Here is a 22,202-nt window from a genome sequence, read left to right as displayed (position 1 = left end):
AGGAGATAAAAAGAAAACATCTTAGAGTGTAAGATAGTGGTCGAGGCTGAAAGAGCGAAGAAGCTGTGCTTAAAAAAAAGATAAGAAGCCATGAATCTGTCGTCTTTAACTGCAACATGAGCAAAAACACCAAATCAGCACTCCTTCCTGCTTCAGTGGTCAAACACTCTCACCTGGTCAGCCCGTCTTGCAGATAGAAGCAGAGTGACCTCATATTTTCTGCACTATATTTGTGATTAATGTATCTCTGAGAATTGCGTTATCCCTCCTCTATCAAAGATTAATGACATTAGAAGCCACTCCAGTTTACTAAATCAAACATGCGAGGGATGTAGGTGGAACAGCACTGAATCAGTCGAGGTTTAAACTCGTCACGGAGCGATAAGAGTGAAGTTTTGCCAAGCTGAGCCGTAAATAACTAAGACGTCTTGATCAAAGTGTGTAAGAAAGAAAAATGTTGCGCTGGCTGCGTCTTCTAAATTTGAACTGCATTTTTATGTGGAGCTGCATGCACAGTGAGGTGCGAAGAAGAAAGGGAGACTAACTTTCGAGCAGAAGGCAAGGATTCAGAGTTTTTCCCCTGCAGTGCTTTACCAGAGTTTGTATTAAGTTTACTCAGAACTTTCAAAAAAATGCATGTATTTACTTGTACGTGCTGTGTGGCCTCATTTTTACCTGTCTTAAAATATCACAAAGTAAATTGGGATTTTTTTCCTCAATTGGAAACCTTTGTTCTTTCTTACATTCATAATAGTTGGAGCATTGTTTGGAGATGCAGCTCTGTGGATGCCAGCCAGACCAGCTGGTTTGATCATTTTTGATCCACACTGAAATATGTCAGAGCAGTAACAAATCCTAAATAAGCATATTTCATGGCAGTCAGTTTGACCTGAAACAGCATGTATACACATGTGTTACTAATGATGTTAATAAAGTTTCTTCCCTGTTTAGGTGAAGAGAATTTGTTCACATATTGTATTTCAAAATGGCTTCTGTGAAATGAGTCTATTGCCTTGAAATCTGGTACAGCCATTCGTACTTTCCCTCTGAACAACTCTGATGAACCTCTAACTTCCTGTCATGCAATCAACAGGAATCAATCATGTTTCTTTTCCAGCACTTTTTCACTCAATACCTGCAAAACTAGTTTAGGTATTGTGCTAACAAGTGGATGTTAGCATGTCGAATCTACCTAATCTCACTTGACCCCATGTTAGCATGCTGATGTTAGTAAGTCTTTTATACAGTTACTGGTCTTGACTTGGAAAACAATTCTTATTTGGCTTGAAACTGACTCTGAAATACTTCACTTTTTACACTTTTTACACTTTTTACGCTCAGTTTGGGAATCGTCTGATAACCACAGGTCGCTACAGAAAAATGTTGCGAGTGGTTGCTGGAGAAATCGATTGCTAAAGCCCCACTGCACAGGGCTGACTCCCTGGTAACTACGGGTGCTAGGGAAAAATGCATATTCCTGCACTAGTTGGCAAGTCACTGTGGGATAGTTGTTTGCTGTCGTTTATTAGTGGTTAGCAAAATACTTGCTAACTACTGACAGACAAGTCAGGGTACAAACTATAGGCGACTGAACTGTGGGCAATCTGCTAGCAACCAGGCCAGTCACACAGAGGTTTTCAGTTGAGCACCGTCTACCTCTTTTGACCAATAGGCCTGTGTGACTGAAGCCTAATGTAATTACATTAGATTACAACATTAAAAGCATTTTTCCTGCAGTAGTGCATTAGTCTTTAATAAGGCCAAGTATTGTTCTGTCCAAATGTGGTGTATCTCACTACAAGTCCAATGCCAGCTTGGCTGCACTTCCAGATGAGTTTCATCTGTTCTTTGCTCTGTTTGACTGCAATCCCATCACCTGGTAAACTTGTTTCCACTACGTTTTAAAGGGCCTTTCATCTGTACTCAGAAGGGTTCCACCAGGGTGGCTGTGTGACTATAAAATTGAGCTCTGTGGGTGTAGATGTGCATCTTACAATGCCCTTCTTTTTTAGTCTGACTCATCTCTTCTTTGAACAAAACTTCGAGGAGCTTCAGATGAAAGTGTTGAATGCTCAGGATATACATCATCCAGAGTAATAATGCATGAAGGCCATAAAAGAAAAACAGGTAGACACAGAGAGACAAAGTAAACCAACAGATGATAAAGGTTTTGATTAATGAAAGGCATTCTTTGAAAGATGTGAGAGTAGAAGATAAGCTTGAACAAATGATGGGAAAGTGGAGAAAAGGCTGTTAAGAAAGATTGAGGGATGATATGAGTAGAATTAGGGAGTGATAGGAAACAGGAACAGAGGTAAAAGGAGTGATAACACAAATGGGGGCATCTACATTGTGATTTAAAGGCAGGAAGAGCTCAAAGAAGCAGTAAATAAAATGTAATAACAAAGAAGTGATATATTAAAGGGAAGAGGGAGTGAGCAATTGATACGCTGGAGGCAGCAGACTACCCATACTCTTCTGTTCCCCATCCTGAGGGGCCTGTGTGGGTGTTTGTGTGTCTATCGGTACCATGCGAGTTTGAGTCAATGTTCCTTGCTCCCTGCAGTTTAACAGTTTGGTATGTGTGGGTGCATGAATGTGGCTATACATGCCTTTATTTCTCTTTGTGTGCTCCCAAATCTGCCACTGTGTGTGGCAGCTGCAAGTGTGTGTAGCTGTGTCGAGATGAGATTAGCCTTCCTGCAGGGCCGTAGTTCCACAGAGGCCACCTGAAGCAGCAGGAACGGCAGGAATGTGGGAACAGTGATACGCTTCGTCGTCTCCAACACCACAACAACATATCTGCCTCTGCATGGGAGAGGAGAAGAATAAAAGTAGAGACATACGGGGCACTCATTGAGTACTCCTTGGGTCGAACCTGTTTGTAGAGTTTCGGGAACTTTTAAAGCTATTTGCCACAAAAGTAGGAAGCAAAAAGAAAGGAGTCCTAGGAGTCATGTATTTATAGATTATCACAGCGTGTTGCAGGGAAAACAAAGGGCTCCATTCTCCTCCATTGTGATGGGATGATAAAACATTCCCTGCTCTTATCTGAGACAAAAGTGCAGAACAGAAAACCTTTGATTTATTCTGATTTAAATAAACTGTGAAAGCCAAGGTCTAGTGTGAGCTGCAAGTGCAGGCAACTGAATAACACAGCGATGAACACAAGTGGAAATATGGGAGGCAAAAAAGTCAAACTGTGCAAAACTTTCAGGAACATTAATTAGTTTTTTTAATGTGTTGTTTTTTAATGTTTTATCACAATTTGTCAGTATTGAACCACTGGTGCTTCATACGAGACACAATGTTTCCATTGTCAGTCTATATGTGTTCCCAGTTGTGGGCTTTTTATTACCAGTCTGTTTTATTTGATTGTGAGTTCATGTCACATCAGTTTGTTCGTATTTTACTCCCCCATGAATCAAAGTTATGAGCGTTGTGGTAAATGGACTGTTTCTCTAGCGCTTTTCTGGTTTTCAAAGTGCTTCACAACTCAAGATGTATTGACTCATTTGCTTTTTATGCTATACATTCAGCACCTTTACTGTCACACACAAAGTGATGATACGGCAGTTTTTTACGGTTCAGCATATTTCCAAAGAAAACTTCCATACGCAGGCTGGAGGAGCTGGGAATCTGCCAGCCTTACACTCCTGAGCTGTAGTCATAGAGTCGTTTTTTTTCTTTATCATACACACAGTATCTAAGGCACCATTTTTGGACCTCCAACGTATTTGTAACCTTTTTCATGGACTTACATTGAATCTGATGGGAACAGAAGATACAAACAAAACATTTAATCACTTTCTAAATATCACACACTCACTCACACTCCGATGAAAACATCAGAGGCAATTTGCAGTTCAGTCTTGCCCGAGGGCACTTTGACACGAGGACACTGGAGGAGCTAGGGATCAAACCGCCGACCTTCCCATTAGTAGATGGGGCCACAGCTGCCCCACTTTTTCTTTTCTTTTTTTCCTTAATCCTTAATCCTTCTGAGGATACTTTTAGCATTTGAACTTAAATCTACGAGTTCATAAAAAAAAAGACCCCATAGTTTTACCTGCTGTATTCAAATGCGGTGTGATGGCCGCTGAGCTATCAGGTGTCGAAGGCAGACAGATGGAAAGAGCTAAAAAAACAAATCCGCACTACACCTGATTGCGCTCCATGAGTGGATCACTATCAGAGCGACGCCAAAGTGAGAAAAACATATCAGATGTGTGTGTGTGTGATCCGCTGTGTCTGAAATGACGAGTGGAGACCGAGGTGTGGTGTTAGTGTGTGTGACAGCAGGTGCTGTGTTCCTGTGGCGGACGGAGCGCTCGGCTCTCCCACTGCGGCTGGTTATTAATGGCTACAGATTCATTACAAGCAGCCAGTCAGCCATGCTGCCAGCATGCCCGACGCTATTAGTCACACAGTCAGACTGATAGATGCACACACTCAGATACGCACACGGGCATACACATAATGAATACAAAGTACCTAAAACCGAACACACATTCACACAAATAAAGAAAATAGACTGTTACACAGACTCATGAGCATTGCTCACATGAATACAGACACGTAGAGTTTACACAGTCCTGTGCAACTCTCCAAAACTTCTCCGTAATTCAGACATCATTCTGATCTTTTCTGACTAACATTTTTATGTCTTTGTCTCCTTCCATTTCCCTTCCCTGTCTTTCTCCTTATCCCTCCCTTCTTTTCATTATTATGTCTGGATGTTTTCCATTCAGAGGACATCTTCATCCTCCACGGGAAAGACAAGAAGAATCCTCTCATCTACGGCCTGTTTACCACTTCAAGGTATGTGCCTCTGTAAAGCAGAAATCATGGGAGTTGAGTAACTTGAATGGGTAGTGTGTAAACTGCATACCCTTGTTTATGTGTGGAAAATGTCAGTATATGGTGGTAGATGGGAGGGGGTCCCTTCACTTTTACACTGGGCGGACTAGTTTTAGAAGGACTTTAGTCCTTAGAATTTAGTTCTTTATTGATCAAGCCATGCAAAAAAAAAAAAAGAATAGAAATGGAGTGCAAAAGAGTGGAAGAGAGGAGAAGAGTAACTGCGTACTCAACATTTACATGATGAATACGATTTCCTGAAAAAGATTAGATGTTTTGTCAATAGTTTATTTTGAAATAGGATCCGTGGTATGCATAGTTATACTTTTTGGTGACAGTTTTATTATGGAGCATTGGGTTTCTTGGGGCCCCAGAGGCAGGAATTGCTGTAATTGTTTAAATAAAAGTTTTAAATGCAGTTTAAAGCCAGCTGTAAATTGAACTGCCGATGACAGTGGAGGCTGATGAGGTTTTAGTGAGAATTTCAAACCACTAACCAGACACTGAATTAAAAACAGATGACAGAAGCATCAGATCTTTAACGATAAATACTTGTTGACCCACACATTAACTCCTCAACATGTCATTTTTAACAAGTTAAAATAAGAAGCTTACACATGTGATATAAGAAGCTTTTTTTTTAGTGATGATCATTTTAAAATATGGAGAAAATAAAGGTATAAAGTTTTTTTTCTTCAAATACTGAATAAATGATCATCTGCACTGTCCTGTACTGAGATGACACACGATGACAGCCAGTCAAGAGAGCGTCTGTGACAGGATATGAGTGCTCCATGTTTCACTGCCACGTGTCAGATGTTGATGTCACACACTGTGAGATACACACCACCCGCCGGGTCTCATGTCACCGTGACTCATGAATGAAATGCATCCATTCATGTGAACAACATGGAGCTTATATGAGCCTACAAAGTTGTCATCATCAGTGCACAGTTTCTCCATCTGTGTCCAGCTGTGTGTGTGTTTGTGTTACAGAAAGGTTACAACTTGACTTCTACTGTATTTTTTCACACACAAATAGACAAAAAGGCAATTTTGAGATAATGAAAGAAGTGCATGAGGACAAACTTGCAAATAAATTAATTTGTGACTTTAGTAGGGAGTTGATGATTTTCAACAAGACTCTAAAGCAGCTTTGCTTAACTCACAGTTTAAAAAAAATGCTTTTGAGGACAAGTGCTTCAGGGCCTTTCAACCAACTTTCTTCTGATTGGCTCCCAATTTATATGTTCTCAATGATGTCACAAAGAGCCAGAAGTAAGGCTTGCAGGATCACTTGTACATTTGCTGGCCTGATTATTTGAAACTTTTGACCATGTTTAACTTACATGACTGAAAAAAGGAATAATAAATACCCTTTATAAAACGGCTACTATGAAGCAGTCCATAGGAGATCTGCTTTCTGTTAAAGTCTAGGAAATGTACAAATTGCATACATGTCAAGCAGACAGACATAATAGGGAAGAAGCAAAAATATTCTTTCAGACCATCAAAGGCTGTTAGTTCAAAAAAGGCAGATGTCCGAAGAGACACGCTTTCATAAAAGTTCACGCAGATGTCTGCTGGTTCTGTCTGAAAAACTAGTAAAAATGATCCAGCGAGCAGCCTAACTAAAGTAAAAGAAAAAGGCTGCGTCTTCTCATTTTCTCCACTCCACTGACGATGTTAGATATCCAGAGAATAACACAGTTTCTAAGCTGGACGCCAGAGCTCCACAGTAGCAGCAAAAGTATGACGGCATCTGGCATGGCGGAGCAGGGAGTTGGTCTGTTTTTTGGGGTTTTGGAAAGTGTGTGGAATCTCAGCAGGGAACAGAAATCCAAAGCATCACCAAGGGTGCGGTCGCAACCACAGAACTGGAAAAGAGCAAAAAGGTCATTCCTTCTGAAAGGAGACTTGTCTCTCTGGTACAGTAACGACTGCACGCGTTCTGGTTTTTATGTGTGTGATGAGGGCAAGTGTGTTAACAGTTCTTTGCTTTTATTTTGCTCTCTGCTTTTATTTTTAATTGTTTGTGATTCATAATTTATCAGACAGCCGATTAGATTAATTGATTTTGCCCACTGATAGCCTTGTTGTCACATTTATTACAAGCTTGAGGTCTGCTCAGGTGGAGGAATGTTTGTGCAGGTGAGCTTCCAGAGGAAGCCACTTATAAACAAAACAGAATAGGGAAGAGGAAAATTTACAAGCGTAAAGGTGACACCCCCAACTTGTAAAAACACAATTTAGAGGCTGACATGAATGCATAACATGGCCTTTCTATCTGTTCTGTTTCTGCTTTGCTGGAATCTCTAGCTCGGGCGTGCTTTGCCACAAATCCTCCAGAAATGTGTGATCTTAACTGCAGTGGATGGGATGTGTTACAGTGGGGACCGATGTGCTGAAAGCAGCACATTCACCCAGGCTGGATTTTGGGTTGGAGCGCATTCATTTAATTGATGCATTCAAGCTGAAAAGCCACAATGAGTCACAGCTCCTAATACAGTACTCCTTTTACTGCTTAAAGACCTTTGCAGTATATCAAGTAAAGTAATCAAAGGTATGCTCTGTTTCAGACCTATCTGCTGTCTGAATCTGCTCTCCTTTTGTCTTCTCCTTAGTGATATCCTGAACGGTTCAGCGGTGTGTGTTTACCGAATGGAAGATGTGGTTCGAGCCTTCAAAGGGAACTTCCTGCATAAGGAGGGGCCTCAGTATAAATGGGCAGAATTTACAGGCAAGGTGCCCTATCCACGGCCAGGAACAGTAAGTTCATACTCAAAACTGGTAGATACCACCGCTATCTCTCCAGGTGACTTTTTTTTACCAAGGTAACATATTCGCAATAATATGCTGTCTTTGATGGAGGGTCATTTAATTCTGCAAAATTGTGCTTAATTTCCATATAAGAATGCTCAAAATGAAAGACTGGAAACATTATGATCTCAGTCTCTGTCTCTCTCTCTTTCTTTGTCAGTGTCCGAGCAGTACATATGGAAGCTATAGCTCGACCAGAGAATATCCCGACGACGTCATTTTCTTCAGCAGAACTCATCCGCTGCTCCAGGTTTGGCTGATATTTCACTTTATTAAATTAAGCCAGTTTAGCTTAATTAGATTGCCGCATTTTACAGCAGGTCAAGCCGTTTTTTCCTCTCTATTTCTGTCTAAATTCTGAAGTGAACATAGGAAATTAAATTAGCAGTCCTTGCCAACAGGGCACCGCTTCATCACAGGGAATATGAAACCTTTGCTGTATTAATGATGAATAGCAAGACTGGCTGAACAAATTTATTAGTCAAAGATTTCACATTTAATGTGATGCATTCTTGTTTTTTTTTTTTATAGGAAAATGTCCTGCCGCTAGGAGAGCGACCCCTCCTGGTCAGGGTGGGTGTTCATTACAAGTTCACCAAACTGCTGGTGGACAGAGTGGAGGCTGTCGATGGCACCTACGACGTCCTGTTCATCGGTACAGGTAGGTCATGTGATGTTGAAGGTTGTGTTTCTGGCATTTTAAAGTGTTTTTTCATAATTAAATATGGTGAATGATTTATTTATTTATTTATTTATTTTTGTCTTTAGACTCAGGACTTGTTATGAAAGCAATCCATCTGCACAGGGAGCACGGCCAGAGTCAGGAGATCACTCTGGAGCAGATGCAGGTGTTTCAGGTACTGCAAGCTTTTTCTGCGAGGAAAACCAGGTTGAAACCTTAAAAAACTCAGATTTGTTAAGAGCTGGTCTATTTTGCAGTAAAGCTCATTATCTACAGATTTTTTTTATGCATTTTATGCGTTTCTTGCGGCGTCCATTCATTCCTCCTCCATTAAAAAAAATTCAATTACCTCTCAAAACTAGATCCAAATGTACATTATTGTCACAACATAATGCAGCACAGACTTTTCAAATTAGCCTGCGCGACAACAGTGCATGCAGACACAGTGTGACGAATTCCATATCTGTCCATGCCATATGGAAATGAATGGAAATGCATGCATTTCTCTGAACAGTAAGAAAACGCATGCGTGCAAAGACACCATTCTGCTCTGGTTAATGCAAAGATAATTATGCACATACTATACCACTAAAGTACTGCGTATATTTAAATGCAATGCACTAAATGCCTTTATTTAACCCCATAATGCCTAGTGTATCATATTTGATGCATGAGTTCTTTTAGACTTCTACATCTTAAAAATCTGTTGTGCAATTTATTTAAGCAATGAGCTGAACAAAAAAATTTCCAGATGTAACAAATATGATACAAATGAAAACTAGTTTATGCATATTAATATTAAAAAACATTTTTAAATCAGAAGGTTCAATAAATGCTCCATTTTTTCAATTATCTCATGTTTCAGGATTTAAAGGGTTAAAGCTTGTCACTCTACCAAGACCAAGTTACTGCAGCTGGACATAGTTACCAAAAAAGAGAAGATCACAGTTCACAAAATCCACATTTTGGTCTAGAATGAACTCTGCTTTGGGTTCAAAAAGCAAAATGAAGGAAAAAAACTTTGGGTTCAACCTGAATGCTGTGGTTGAGATATCTGTGGTCAGACCTGACTGTGTTTTTCCTGCTCTGTATTCTAAAGTATGTGCTTTGTAAAACCCTATCTATCTATCTATCTGTTATCTTTGCTTCAGTATAAACCTGGTGTGTTTCTCAGTTTTCCTTTCCCGTCTCCTTCACAGCACAAATCACCGGTGACAGCCATGGCACTCTCAAAGAAAAAGGTAACAGACGAGACTCGCTTTCAAACTTCCAAACTGCCGCACTCACACACGGTAACATCGCACTTCTCACTCGTCTCTCCACCTTGCGTCTCCAAGGACGGCTTCATCACCAGTTGCCATGGTTACCTCACCTCAGTCAGAGCAATAATGAAGAGATGCTCACACACAAATGCACCTTGCATTATTAAAACAGTTTGGCATGAGGGGGGAAAAAAGAAAACGAAACCGCAGCTCGCGCACACACATGAATATTATAAAAAGCAAGCATCGCCACATTTCTCTGTTTTCCACCCCGCATGCAAACACACACTCTCTGTGGCCACTGACATTGTTACAGCTTGAGTTGGATTTGTGACTCACAGAGTGGAGATGAATCTGCTTTTTTTTCTGGTGACTGTCAAAGTGTCCGTGTTGCAGGGGAGTGAACTTGATGCCCCTTTGTTTTTCTCTTCTGGCTCTCCCACGTTGTCTCTGCTTTCCCCCCTCCATCGTTGTTTTCTCCTCCATCTCTATTTCAATCTTTCACCCACCCCCTCTCCTCTAGCAGTGGTTGTTTGTGGGCTCCAAGGAGGGTGTGTCTCAGCTGGCCCTTTACCAGTGTGAGCTGTACGGTCAGGCCTGCGCTGAGTGCTGCCTGGCCAGGGACCCCTATTGCACCTGGGACGGACATGCTTGCAGCCCCTATATGCCGACCGTGCGCAGGTAGGGAGGACATACCAGCTCTATCCAGCTCCAGACAGCACTGATAACATTACAGCAGATTGAGTTTCCCCCTTACGACTTGAACTTATTTTATTATGAAAAGAACCAATGTGGAATCAATCTTCCCAAATTTGATTTAAACCACATTTGTTGATAGTCAGAAACATGGTTCAAGTTACACCTAAGCTCAGATTTTTCTGATTAGATTTTAGGCATTTTTTCCACATGATTAATATTTTGTTTCTTTACTAAGTATCACAACTGGCCATAATTTCTATGATTAGGTTGTTTATGATGACATCCTGACTTTTGCCCCAGTGAGCAAATTGATTCTGCCAAGGAGGTCATGGTTTTGCATGTGTGTCGTTCTGTCTTTAAACACGATAGCTCGAAAAGGTTTGAATGAATTCTGAGTATAGAGTGAGTTCATGTCAATAGATTGATCTGAAGGTCAAATTAACAATGCTATATGGAGCTATTTAAAACTATGTTTCTTACTGGCATTGTTTGTGTTGACAGCATATAGGCATGATAAGTGTGACCCAAAAATGCGTGACCTTTCCCCTAGTGCTGCTCTCACTTGCTATCCGTTCTGTCTAACATAAGCTTGTGGTTTCTGCTTGTCCGCAGGAGGAATGCTCGTCATTTAGGAGAGGATGAGGATCCACTGACTCAGTGTGTCAGACAGGGAGGTGAGCAGCTTCCATTGTTTCCATTCAGGGTCTTTGCTTTACCTGTTGAACTATGCTCAGGCCCCATTATGGAGCACTACCAGTGCCTCAGTAAGGTTTCAGAGGGCTAAAGCCTGTTCCAGCTGAGACTGGCGAGAGGCAGGCTATATCTTGGACAGGTCGCCAGGCCATCGCATATGTAAAATATCTTTAACCCGTTCCACCTTTTCTCTCTTTAATTTAGCCGGGCTGCAGGTGGAGGCAGAACAGAGGGTGATGATGGTGGCAGAGGGTAACAGCACCTACCTGGAGTGTTTGCCTAGATCCAGACATGCTGCAGTGACCTGGTACAAACAGGCTGGAGAGAACAGCGCTGAACTAAACCAGGTGCAGTCACACGTTTTACACTTTTGCTTTCATTTATGTTCCAAATCCCTTTTACAGCCATAAATTTCCTCTCCAAAAATCTCTCGTCAGGTGGTAACTGGTGACCAGCTGGTGGTGATCGAGCGGGGCGTCCTGATTCGTCAAGCCGAGCTGTCTCACGGCGGGGTCTACCACTGCCAGGTGGAGGAGCACGGCTACCACTGGACTGCGGTCACCGTGCGCCTCGCTGTTTGGAGCCCCTCTGCCAATCGCCTCCTGGCTTCCTGGTCGGGCTCGTCCTATCAGAGCGCCGGAACCCAGCCGTGGTACGAGAACGTGATGGCGCTGATTCACCCCGGAAACCTCGGCCAGCACTGCAAGGCTCTGGGATACCGCCCTCCGCGCAACCACCATCGCCATGGTGACACAAAGGCGGAGCCACACAAGGAGAAAGAGAGGCACAAGCATGGCGGGGGAAGAGGAGGAGGAGGAGGCGGCGGAGGAAGAGCAGCGGGGAGGAAGAGCAGGAGCAAGCCGCAGCAGAGGGCGCCGAGGAGTGCTTGAACGCGTGCCCGAGCGGGAGGGCAGATTTTCAGTGGCTTCAACAACCACACAAACACGCAAACACACACTCACAAATGCACACATGTACACATACACAGTTAACTTATACACTGAGACACACACATACTGTATGTACAGAGACTACTTCATGCGCATGCACTTATCTACAAACAAACATGGCGTCCTTTCATTATAGAGACAAACAAGCTAAGCTACACACGAGTGACTGAAGTATGTACAGGATCTGGACAGCAAGGACTGTTTCACTGGGACAAATGACTGTATGAATGAAAAGGCTTAGGTTGCATCGCATGTTGAATGAAGGATAAACGGCATGCCCAAATCCCTAAGTTTGACTGACTCTGAGTCATGACAAGGACATTTGAATGGATTCTTTGGATTTGGACGCTCTACAGAGAGAGAGAGAGAGAGAGAAAAATAAAAACAAAAATCTGAGTCTCGTTCCAGAAGTCGATTTTAAGCATTTGGAAAAATCATCCGTCTGTCCTGAAAAGGACCATACTTGCGGTTTTGCATGTTTTTGCCCATTAATTAGGAATCACAGCTATCCCTCAAAACAGAGCAGATGTTTTTTAGATTGATTTCCTACCTTCCAGGCAAAAAACTGCTTTCTATTTATTTTGTCATGTGGAAAGAGAGACATTTTTTTTCAAAGTCATGTTCTTGAAGTTGAAGAAGTACTTTTTTCCCAAGTACTTTGCAAAACAATTGTTGCGCTTCAATTTCAAGGACACTCTTTCCCCCGGCATAGAGGAATTAATTTTCAAACTGCTTCTTTGTTGTTGGAAAGAGAACAGAAGTTGACAGAAGGGCAAATATGTATTTGCTGAAAGACTGTCAAATACCATTCAAATGTCATTGGAACCCAATGAAACAGCACAAAAAAGACTGTTCTCTGTAGTGAAGAGTTTGTTCATCTTAAAACTTAGGATGTACAGCAGTGATACATAATGAAAAGGGCTAAAACATCCAAAACAAGCTGTTAGCGATCAAGGTAACAGTTTAACTCTGCAGAAACTTTGATTATTTTTATTTTGAGCAGCAGCAAATAGCACTGATGAGTTTTAATTTTCTTCACTTAATGGATATATAACATATAATCCTTCAGGCGGTTTCCCTGCAGTAAGGGCTTTGTTGGTTTCTTTAGATAGGTGGGGTCTGACCACGAGATGACTGACTGCGACCATGGAGATGAAAGGCAGAGAAAAAGCATGGCGACGGCTTTGATGAGGTTACAGATCAGTTTTCCCAGGACATTAGTGCTCTGTGTTGCAGCCGTGCAGAGCTGCTACAGGAGATGTTTCCATTATGTTCTCCTCAGTGTTTGCTTCTGCAATGCTGGCTCGGTTAAGACTCACGGGCATAAGCTGCCATTGGTTTTGTGCCACGACACAGAGAGCGGTTTGGGTTAGGTGTGGGAACAAAGTGAACAAAAGAAGGAAAAAAAATGCTCCGTGCTGTTTAAAGTGTTGGTTGAGTGTATCTGGAGTCCCACATGTGGACGTTGTACAAATTTAGGAAAAAGGTGCAGACACGTCTGAACACCAACTCCAACAGAAACTCCGCTTTGATATTCAGAACTGAGTGTCGTCCGCTGGTCTAAAGTAGGGCGCTTTCAAGCTTTCTATCTATTCAACATCTATTAGGTTATCGTTTAAGAAGTTGAGAGTGAATTTTAAAAGATTTTCATTACAACATGAACAAGAGGTTCAAACTGTAAACCGAACGAGAAGAAAACTGTACAGAAATGCATGTTTCTCAACCTGTTGGTGAATTTCAGTGGATTAGACTAACACAGAAAAGTGGAGCACATTATTGCAGGTTCTGCAGCCCCAGCTGGTAATGACATCTGACTGTAAATTATGAAGCAGGCCCAGCGGATCATAAAGACGCCTTTATTATACCAAGCTGGAACTGGAGAAAGTGCTAAACAGGACTGGCGTCAAATGGACTCTGGCCAGCGGGATTTGAGTGACTGTGTGAGGCAGTAAATTGTGATTTGTTCTTAAAATGTTAAACGAACACAGCTACTTCCATCTCTATTTAACTTCCTTCTTTGTGCTATTTATTATTTTAATCTGGTGTGAGACTACTTCTTTGAGGAGTTGTGATACTTTTTTTGACATGAGTGTCTTTGTTGTTCTGTCTTTGTACGTATGTCTGATGTCCGATTGTTACCAGTTGATGTACCTTCCCACATTCACCAGTGGAAGTGTTTTTATTTTCGTTTTTAAAATCTTGCCCATCGTATTGGCATCTAAAGCAAGCGCTGCTTCAGTCTGAGGCAGCGGGAACTAAATGTGCATTTAAAATATGATATTTTTTCTGCTTGTCTTCTCGTTGTTGATGTTTCCCAGAACACTGGATGCAGACTAAAAGTTCCAACATCAAGCCTGAGCTCAACAGTACTGCTGTTGTGTGTGGATCACATGGCACGAGTTCCAGTTAAATCATAGAGAGAGAAAGGTGTAGCTAAAGGACAGAGGGAAAACTTACTAAATTAAAACTTAATCGAATTTTATATGCTATACTGGAAGAACGAGCATTTACATGCATGGTTAAGCCCAATAATAACAGCCTCAAAGTTTTCCCTGATTTAATATCATCCAGCAGTGGTGATGCTGAGCACACATTACTGACGGTAATATATACCATGCTGGGTCCTGCTGGATCCCAGTCTCTTTGCTCTTATAGCTGTATGCTTCGTCTCTCTCTATGTGCTTAAGGATCTGTGTGTCTTTTTGTGTATTTGACATTAATGGGATCAGATTTAGAGTAGCTGACAGAAAGTTCAGGGGCTGTGCCACTAAATCTTCCAAACGTGGAACTCTGCAATACATTCGAGATATTTTTTGATGCTATAAGAAGAATAAACCAGAACAACACAAAGCACAGAGAGCCCACAGATAATTAATATGGGTTTGGCTTCTTGGTGTCTTGGCTCTTTGCTTCTTGGCTCGGGCCACATGAAAGAAGTCACAGCACTGAACTAATTCTGAGTTTCGTTTATAAGGGAGCGTGTGACACTGAGCAGCTGTCCAAGTGTCACGCAGCCAATTCTTAAAAATGAAAGTGTGTGTGAGAGAGTGTAACCCTGCAGCTGTAATCTAAAATGAAATCAGGATTTGGCCTGTTGTTAAGCTGCTGTTTAGAGTCGTTTAGAGTCAAATAGCTTACTGGTAAAGTATTTTGATCGGTCACACAGCTGGTTTTCCAGCAGATTCCTGCGCCCATGAAAATTTGAAATATGTCGCTGGGCTTTTACTGTTTATGTCCAGAGCTGGCAAATAATCATCATAACAGGACTAAAGCTTTGATTAATTCAATTTCAATTTAGTTTTAGCTAAAGTGCCAAATCAGCATAACAATCGCCTCAAGGCGCTCTATAATTTAATGTAACGACTCAATAATATTAGAGAGTAAATCTCAACAGTGGGACAATCCTCTGTGAGCAAGCACCTGGTGACAGTGGGAAGGAAAAACTCTTTTAACAGGAAGAAACCTCTGACAGAACCAGGCTCAGGCAGTGGCGACCGGTTGGGGGAGTTAGGGAAGGAAGACAGCATAAAAGTCACGCTGTAGAAGAAGGCCAGAGATTGTAGCTTTCTCATCACATAATATTGTATCATTTATCAGTTAGCATACTGCCACTGAAGCTGCTGAATGCTAACACCACAATCACTTATGTATTCTATCACAGATTTAAAGCTAATTAATGGATAATTAGCCATTGTTGTGCACGCCTGTTGTTAAAAAAAAACATGCAGGATATCTGCCCATATTTTACGACAAATGGCTATCCATTACTGCAAAAGAAACTATGATAGAATCGCAAATCACAATACATAACAGCATTTAATAGAGCTGAGCAATAGAGCCATAATCAGGTCAAATGAAGCAAGTGTCACTAGCTAGTTTAGCTTAGCATAAAGGTTAAAAAATAGTGGCAATGCAGCTAGCCTCTCAAACTACAATGTGTTAAATGGACATTTTACCCCAGAGACTCATGCAGATGGTAAATATAGGCTTGAATTCTGCTCAGTAAGAAAACACACCCTCAGTCTAACAAAGCAAAGCTTTCAACTCTATTTTTCTTGCTGATTTCGACTGCTCTCCGGGTTTGTTTGAATTACTATTCAAGAGATCCAGAAACATTAAAAAGATAAACCTAACTGTGCTTGTAATGACCCTGCCTTGTGGATATTGTGTGTATATATATATGAATGTGTAACGTGTATATTTTATGTCGAATCCCATCTCTGCTGAAAGTTCTCTGCAGAACTCAGAGACATTTTTATGGAGGACCATCTTAAACATTTAATGCTTTTCCTGTAAGATGAGGTGCAGAGCTGCTGCTCGTTCGTTACAATGGCCTCACTCTGTTATGCTGTATTTACATCTGAGTGCCAACATTCGTCTCTTGTGATTTTCCAGAACGACTTCTCTGCAGACAGAATGAAACTGTCATCAGTGGATCTCCTCTCATGTGCAGAGACTTTGTTTTTCTTTTTGTAAATATGTATAAAGGTCTGCTTTCAAATGAGCTTGTGTCTTGTGGTTTAGCGTGCCTATACAAAAAATATCCATATTCTGAGCTACACACCGATCCAACACGGGCACCTTTGCACTTTCTTTTTCAGCGTTTTTTTAATCTGGTGGTTTTGTTTTACAAAGTTTGCAATATAAAGCTTTTACTTGTAAATTATATAGTTTGCAAGGGTCAATTATAAGTAATGGAAAATCATCTAAACCCTGTCCTAAACCCCAGGGCTTTTCAGCCTTTTTAGGACACGTGTCCTTTAGAAGCGTATGGGCAGATTTGGACACTGAGCAGTGCATAGTTGTATTACAGGCATTCATTACAGCTATGCTATTTTTCATGCATTCTGTCCATCACCGGTTTCACTCCAAAACAGTAACATACCGTTCAATACCAAATCACCATCTGTCTCTGCCAAAGCGACCACATACACTAGTTTCTCATCAAATGATAAACAACTGGTATGCTGAGTAATCTGATTGGCGAGAGATGCGTTCCAGTCATGCTCAACATCCTTGACTTTGCTTGTTTCTGCTGTTTGGAAAACTTCTGATAACAGAGAGGTCAAGAACTCTTTACTGGTTAAAAAAAAGTCTAGGAAAAATAGAGAACCATGCATTTATATGAAGTTAGTCTATTGTAATCCTGTGTTTTGTTAAGAAATAAACATTCTCTTTCCAGGGTTTTTACAAACCTCTACTGGATGACAAAGTTGTGATTCCATAATTATATTTCATTTGGTTTCTTATTAGGCTATACATTAAAGGCAAAAGGTATCATCTGGCTAGCATCAGCGATTACAGTCTTTTCGAACACATTGTGTCAATTTACTCACATCATGCTATAAAACAAAACAAAAAAAAAACCCTATGAAGGACTCTGTGAAGTGGAACTTTTAGAAAACACTTTTTGTTTTGGCATGTGAGCAGCTGAAACTCACTCTGATATGACTTCATCTTCTAACAAAACATTTAGACAAAAGTTTTTATGTTCTTGTGTGGCCTTTCAAACACTGCATGTTTAAAGCAGAGGAAACACCGAGAGCAAAGTTAAGATTCTTTTTATCAACCTAGCTACGCACAGAATATCAGTTTGGCTCTCTTTTATGTTTCTGAACAACAAAAACTTTTTTTTTAAAAATTTGACATCTGTTAGTCAAAATTGTCTCAAGATTTTAACTTAATAGCTAAAGTTTTTTTTGTTTCAATTTTGAGTTAATTTTTCAGATGTTTTAGTTAGTAACTTAAAAATTTTAGGATAATAATCCCTCAATCTTTTTGCAATCTAGTCTTCAGACCTGCTGCAAGGTCTTTGGTTGGTTGGTTCCCAGCAATGACTGTTTTCTGCAGTCATTAGTTCCCAGCAGGACAAATGCTCAAAATTTCACAAATTTTGACTTACCCAGTGAAATACCTCAAGATCTAGAAGATAAAGTGTCATTCTTTTTGTTAAAGACATATAACATATGACCCGGAATGACCTCCGACATTTCTTTGTCGTGGCAAAATTAGTGCTTTGTATACCACTTAAAAACTTAAACGTTCAGTGACAGTGGCTGAAAAGGTTAGCATGCTTATGCACAAACATAAGTTGCTGATGATGGAAAACACTGATCAATAACTGTCAGCATGTCTTATCAGTGTGAGCATATCAGCATGCTGTCAGTAGAATTTAGCTCAGAGTGCCATATTAGAGTTTCACATGGCTGATAAGGAATTTGTGAAGCTTTACTAAACACATGCAGAGTGTGCACAGTGCACCACAGTGAACAACCAGCAGAGGAAATGCATGATTCTCATGTACAGTTAATATAGAATCCCCAATTAGCCTAACTGTATGAGGATCTCTTGCAGATGTGCAAACGGCATCTAGAAAGACCCCAGACTGGATTTGAATGGGGGGCTTTCTTGCCGTGAGGCGACAGTGCTAACCACCACACGCAAATTAGACTCCCTGTGTGACCGATGTGGTGACAAGACATGTGGTGACATAAATGGCTTTGCATTTATTGGTATTAGCTGTTTCCTCCAAGAGCTCAATAAAAACAGCATGCTTGGGAAATGTACCAAAAACTAGTGCATGCTTAAAAAAAAAAAAAAAGTCTCAGAAGGGGAAACTTTAGAATTTGCCACACAGAATGACTCATCTACTCGTCTGGCTTTCCCCCCAATTGGTTGGTGACCAGAAAGACGTCTTTTCACCATTTCGCTCATAAAAGAGTCTTTTAGGTGTAATAAGGGGGTTGTGCACTTCACCACAGTATCCCATTCAGTGACGTTCTCATGCTGAATAAAATTGTCTGCTCAGGCTTAAGATTGAATTTTCCAGCTAACTGCCACCGATGGTTTTCTGGAGTGACTTCACTGGAGCTCTAAAGACATCACGGTTGTTGGAAACGCAGACATTATCACAGATGCCTCTGTTTGATTATGTCTTCTACTTTGTCTTGCACTTAGTTGATCCACTTTCCAAAATGCTCTGAAGCTGCCTCCCAAAGACCACAATTTCTCTCCTATGTAACAGCTGTACTTAAATATGTCCATGTTTGTGATGGGCTTGTAAGCACCCTTGTAGGATCCCTGGCCCTATAGCGCCTCACTAAAAGCTAGTCATATTTTAATTCAGTTCTCATTTTGTCCTAAACCTGACCGGCTTCGACTAGTTTGTTGGCGTCTCAATAACAGCAAGTTGAAGGTAAAGTGAACAACAAGGGAAAATGTAACTAACCTGTGGAAGAAACGAAACACAAAACGGGGTCTCTGTGTTCACAGTTCAGCGGTAAATGCCAGCCACATCTCACCTGTGTGCTTCACAATGAGTGTTATAACCTTATACTCACCTGCCACTTCATTAGTTACACCTTGCCAGTAATGGGTTGAACCTCCTTTTGTCTTCAGAGCTGTATCATTTCTTCATGGCTCAGATCCAACACAGTGCACAACACAGCTCCGCCATGTGCTTTATACTCTGGTGACTGTGGAGGATGTTAAAATGCAGAGAATTTATTGTTATCTTCACTGACTGTGGTCATAAAAGGATGGACATGGTCAGCAACAATACTCAGACAGGCTGTGCCATTTAAACTCTGCTCAGGTAACTAAGAAACTATCCCCCACACACCTCTAACCTATATCACGGATACAAGGTAGGACTGATTAAAGCTTTCATGCTGTTTCTGAAATTAAGACTCATCATATGTGGGAACATTTTTTCAGTCTCCTATTGCCCAAGTTTTGTAAGCATGTGCAAACTGTAGCCCCAGTTTCCTGTTCTTAGCTGACAGAGTGGCACCCACTGCTGCTGTAGCTCATCTTTTTGAAGGTTTGATGTGTTGTGCATTCAGAGATGTTCTTCTGCATTCCTTGGTCATAATGTGTGAGCTTTGTGCCTTCCTATCAGCTCAAAGCAGTCTGGACATTCTCTTCTGACCCCTGTTATCAACAAGGCATTTTCAGCCAGAGAACAGATATTCTCTTTTTCTCTGGAAACCCTCGAGATGGTCATTTGAGAAAGTCTCTACATCTCTACAAGTTGCAGCAATGTGATTGGCTGATTAGACATTAAAACGCAGTTTAACAGGTGTACCTAATGAAGTGTTCATGGCAAGTGTATTAACCATCCAGCCATGTTTGTTGTTAACAGTTTACCAAGTTTTATAAGCACCATTTGCTTCTTGATAACCAGATGTTTGCATTGGTTTGCAAATTAATTATTAAACTGCTAACCAATTTACTGTTGTAAACTGTGAAAATGTTTAATTAACTATGAATTCATGAATTTAATTATTTGCATAGTCAAATCACAAAAACAGTCACTTCAAGGCACTTTATATTATAAGGTAAAGACCCTACAATAATACAGAGAAAACGCCAACAATCAGATGAACTCCCAGGGGCAAACACATGGCAACAGTTGGAAGGAAAAACCAGTTGGGGGCGATGGGTGGATATATAATTTTCATCTACAGTTTTAAAGTGTTACCCTGTTAAAGTTTATGTTTAAACTGAACAAAACTAGATAAATTCAGCTGCAGTTTTGGTTGCCGTGAGCAGAAATTGCCTCACATGAAGAAGAGCAGATTTAATTCAAGTCATCTGAAGAGCACAGTTATCTTGCCCCTTGAGTATGGATGTAATTAATATCTGTGACTTGTGGGATAATGATTTACAGGCTTTTACTTTCATTTGTGCAACATGCAGTCTCCAGCTTTCATTATGCAAAAACCACATGTGTGTGAAGCCATGTGCCTTCAATTTGCTTTTTTTATTCCTCGTTTTCCTAAACGGTGCCTTTCTTGTGGCAGTTCCTAATATGCTAAAATAGCTTCTCTGGCATTAATAGCTTTAAAAAAAAGAAACACAAAACCTGGAAACAGTCAAAGTGACTACAAAGTGCTCTACTGGGAAATCCTTGAATATTGGCTTATTTCTGAAGTCTTTTAGTCTTTAGGTAAATTCCACAGGCTTTGATGTTTGTCACATCAGGAGAGGAACAAAATTGGATAAAACAGCTGAATCTTCACCAAGAGACAGGACGCAGCTGGCCTGGATGGATGGCTTAGATTAGAAATTATACGAGATCCTCAGATGTGGTGATTGTGTGGTTTTGACTCCTCTCTCCTCCTCTGCAGCAGTGTTTGTCATTTCTGACCACATTTAAAGATTTAAGAAGCCACAGACACTGTCCTGACTTCCAGTGTAGGCAACCAGGCAAAACTGGGGGCCCTTTGCTTTGTACTTATCCTCAGTTACTAATTTTATTTCACCATCCGCTAAAATTATGTCCAATATTGTTCAAAAAAACAAACAAACCAATGTTTGTTTTTTTAAACTGAGGCTTTCGTAAAATAGTGTTTCTGAAACTAATTAGAGCAAACGCAGTGGTGCAAATTTTTCCATGATTGCCTATTTACACTAGATTTGGAGATATGTAACTGAAGAGAAGTACAAAGCCAAACCATGCTGACACTTGGCTTATGTGGCATGAACATTACAATACATATTGCACCTTCAAGGTAACCAACATTTCAGTTTTTGTTGCTATTGTTCAGTTTATTTTAGTGGACTTGCTTCTTGCTTAGTTGCTAAAGCTCCACAACACTGGGGTGGCTTGGTCATAGGCCATAACTACAGATAAAAGAGGGTCCACCTCAATCTGTATTTGGCAGAGGAAAATCACCAACAGGTAGCTTGTAGTCGGGGAAGTTTCTTTGCAGACTGGAGACCTGCGGTGTTTGTCTCCATCTGTTGGGGTAAATAGAGAAATGCAGGATTATCATGTGGATAAACGGTTTAGTGAGTTTCAGCACATATAGGAACGAAATGATGCTGATAAACTGATAAACATATGAACACTCAGAACACAACCGCTTTTCTTTAAAGCAGGGGTGCCAGAATCTGCCTGACAAAGACATTTGTGGTGCATTTGTACATATGTGGAAAATGTGTTGCTGTATTTTGATACATTTTACAGCTTGTCCTGCTGATAAAGACATCTCTCACTGCCATTCATACTAAACCAAAGTAACTAAGTAACAGATTAAATAGAGACAAAAGTACAAAGAAGTAACAGAACCTTTATGTTTTATAACAGGATAGTCTGAGACATTTTTTAATGAAATTTTACAAATTATTTTTCACATTTAAACCCCAAAAGTCGTGCTGACAGATATATTTTTATTTATTTATATATATGTTTATTTGTTTAATGATGCCTTTTGCAGGCCGGAACATTTT

General features: G+C 40.7%; 1 protein-coding gene across 2 annotated transcripts in view; it reads left to right on the top strand.

Annotated features, from left to right (window-relative positions):
• The window catches only part of sema3h (sema domain, immunoglobulin domain (Ig), short basic domain, secreted, (semaphorin) 3H), a 53,244-nt gene extending 36,774 nt beyond the window's left edge, over positions 1-16,470 (top strand). The window contains exons 9-18 of one of the 2 annotated variants that reach the window (XM_039604498.1): positions 4,752-4,821; positions 7,485-7,629; positions 7,841-7,930; positions 8,212-8,341; positions 8,449-8,537; positions 9,562-9,603; positions 10,151-10,305; positions 10,936-10,997; positions 11,221-11,363; positions 11,454-16,470. In XM_039604498.1, coding sequence (XP_039460432.1) covers positions 4,752-4,821; positions 7,485-7,629; positions 7,841-7,930; positions 8,212-8,341; positions 8,449-8,537; positions 9,562-9,603; positions 10,151-10,305; positions 10,936-10,997; positions 11,221-11,363; positions 11,454-11,906 — 1,379 coding nt within the window. In that variant the 3' untranslated portion in view covers positions 11,907-16,470. Of the gene's footprint in view, positions 1-4,751; positions 4,822-7,484; positions 7,630-7,840; positions 7,931-8,211; positions 8,342-8,448; positions 8,538-9,561; positions 9,604-10,147; positions 10,306-10,935; positions 10,998-11,220; positions 11,364-11,453 lie in introns of both variants that reach the window. The other variant, XM_031745371.2, reaches the window with a different exon arrangement.
• Positions 16,471-22,202: the final 5,732 nt, after the last annotated feature.

The sequence above is a fragment of the Oreochromis aureus genome, linkage group 20 (genome assembly GCF_013358895.1).
Source record: "Oreochromis aureus strain Israel breed Guangdong linkage group 20, ZZ_aureus, whole genome shotgun sequence".
In the NCBI taxonomy this organism is placed as follows: domain Eukaryota; kingdom Metazoa; phylum Chordata; class Actinopteri; order Cichliformes; family Cichlidae; genus Oreochromis; species Oreochromis aureus.
Note: the sequence above shows the minus strand (reverse complement) of the source record. Positions and strands in the feature narration are given on the sequence as shown.